This window comes from Lolium rigidum, chromosome 3, assembly GCF_022539505.1.
Source record: "Lolium rigidum isolate FL_2022 chromosome 3, APGP_CSIRO_Lrig_0.1, whole genome shotgun sequence".
NCBI classification, from domain to species: domain Eukaryota; kingdom Viridiplantae; phylum Streptophyta; class Magnoliopsida; order Poales; family Poaceae; genus Lolium; species Lolium rigidum.
This window is the reverse complement of record NC_061510.1, coordinates 61,001,609-61,003,618: the sequence shown is the minus strand read 5'-3', so window position 1 is coordinate 61,003,618 and position 2,010 is coordinate 61,001,609. Positions and strand designations below refer to the sequence as shown.

The window sequence follows — 2,010 nt, the reverse complement described above, 5'->3', positions numbered from 1 at the left end:
CTGCACTGCACTGGCCTGACCAGTAGTAAGTGCTGTGAACATCTGGTGGGCCCGCTGGCAGTGTGTCCCCTTTAAGATCCTGGCTACCACTTCTGTGCTCTTCAATTTCCGGCCCCTCCTGAACACGAACATCTCCTCTCCTATCCTCTCTCTCCCACGGCCGGCGGCTATATAAACCCCACACCGCCCGAATCCAGACCCAGCGCCGCGCACTTACTCCTGAGCCTCCAAGCGCAGCTAGATAGATAGAGCAAAGATCGATCCATCGGAACGCCCCACCCAACCGCCAAGTACGCGAGCTATCTATCCTCTCCTCGCAAGTGAGAGTGCAACAGCTACCAGAGCGCATGGTGTCCTTGCAGTCGGCGCTCCTGCCGGAGGCCAACAGGCGGCCGCCGTGCCTCTCCTTCGTCGACAACAGCAGCGTCGTGGCCTCCACCGCCACCAGCAAGAAGCGGAAGTGGGACGGCGACGACGACGAAACCGACGGGATCGAGCTCAATTTCGACGCCGCGCCGCTCCCCATCGAGTGGCAGCGCTGCCTCGACATCAAGGTGCGTACTGTTGGCTGATCGCCTGATCGTGCATGCATACTCCATGCTTGTGTGTGTCTCTGTTCGTGACGTTCGTGTTGCGTGTCTTGCAGTCGGGGCAGATCCACTACTACAACACGAGGACGCACAAGAGGACGTCCAAGGACCCGAGACGGGTCCCCGTCGCGACGCCCGTGGCGGTGGAGGACGACGACGCCGGGAATTTCGCGCCGGCGGGGCTAGACCTGGACCTGAACCTGGCATTCGAGCCGCGGCGCCGCTCGCCCGTCAGGGCGGAGGAGAAGAAGCCCCGGCCGGCCGCCGATCATGCGAAACCACAGGCGGCGGCCGATCGTGAGGACGCGGCGCTGGCCGGCGCGCAGTCGGGCGGCGTGGAGATGGTCGCGGCCGTGTGCATGCGGTGCCACATGCTGGTGATGATGTGCCGGGCGTGCCCGTCCTGCCCCAACTGCAAGTTTCTGCACCCGACGGCAGGCCGGGCTGTGGGATCCCCTCCCATGCGGGCGCCGGAGCCGGCGCCGCTCAAGCTCGGCCTCCAGCTGCTCTGCTGCAGGGACTAGCTACCCATCGATCAAGAACCGGAGCTACCATTCCAATATCCGATTGATCGATCGTCGTCTCGTACGTGGAGCACACCATTCAAAAAAAAATGATGCAGTGCACGAGTGTTACAGTGCACACATGTACGATGATCGTCTGATCGACCATGTAGATGCCTCCTTGTACGTACGTACTTACATGTGCAAGAAATAAACAATGATAATAAATATCGTTGTTCACATCCATGTACTAGACCAGGGAGCTTGGGAGTTGAGACTTTGGAGTGATCATGGAGGTGATGATCATGCACTACTCCTACTAGCATGAATGAATGTATGACGTAGATATAATTAAGTGGACATATAAATGTAGTCTGCAACTTCTGGTATGTGTCACTTGTCCGTGCTATGTATGCGATCGATCGAGTACCATGCAATGTAGAAAGTTAGTTGGCTGCTGGTCAGCACAAATTTATTGGCATACGCTAGCTTTATGTTGCTATAGTTTTTTTTTAAGACGAACGTACGTACTGTTGAGTCGATCGCATTGATGTCTGATGGACACCCCTGATCAAGATACATACAGTACGTAGACTCGTCGGCGCTGCATGCATACGTCTACGCGACGAGCCGATCGACGACCAAGCCCAGGCACAGCCGAGTCTTGCCGCCTGGACCTGCTGATTAGATTTCTGGTGGCCACTTCCGTCAGAAACCGAGTTTGATCGAAGCTGTCAAGTTAGCTGAAAGATGCATGCGGCGTCGGGACGTGCGTAGATAGTGTCGTGAGCTAATCTGGAAACCGATCGGGTCAGATTGGTTCCGAGGGGAGTCGTTTGAATGCGCCTCTCGATCGATCCTGCATTTACTCTGCCGATGGCGGATGCAACGAACCGTCCTCTCCTGTATTGAAGCGC

At 56.8% G+C, this 2,010-nt stretch overlaps 1 protein-coding gene across 1 annotated transcript; it reads left to right on the top strand.

Annotated features, from left to right (window-relative positions):
• The first annotated feature begins 230 nt into the window (after positions 1-230).
• LOC124696378 lies at positions 231-1,482 on the top strand. The gene is made up of 2 exons (XM_047229116.1): positions 231-554; positions 647-1,482. Exons 1-2 carry the CDS (start codon positions 348-350, stop codon positions 1,112-1,114), a joined length of 675 nt encoding a protein of 224 aa, XP_047085072.1. The 5' UTR covers positions 231-347; the 3' UTR covers positions 1,115-1,482.
• The last annotated feature ends 528 nt before the right edge of the window (positions 1,483-2,010 follow it).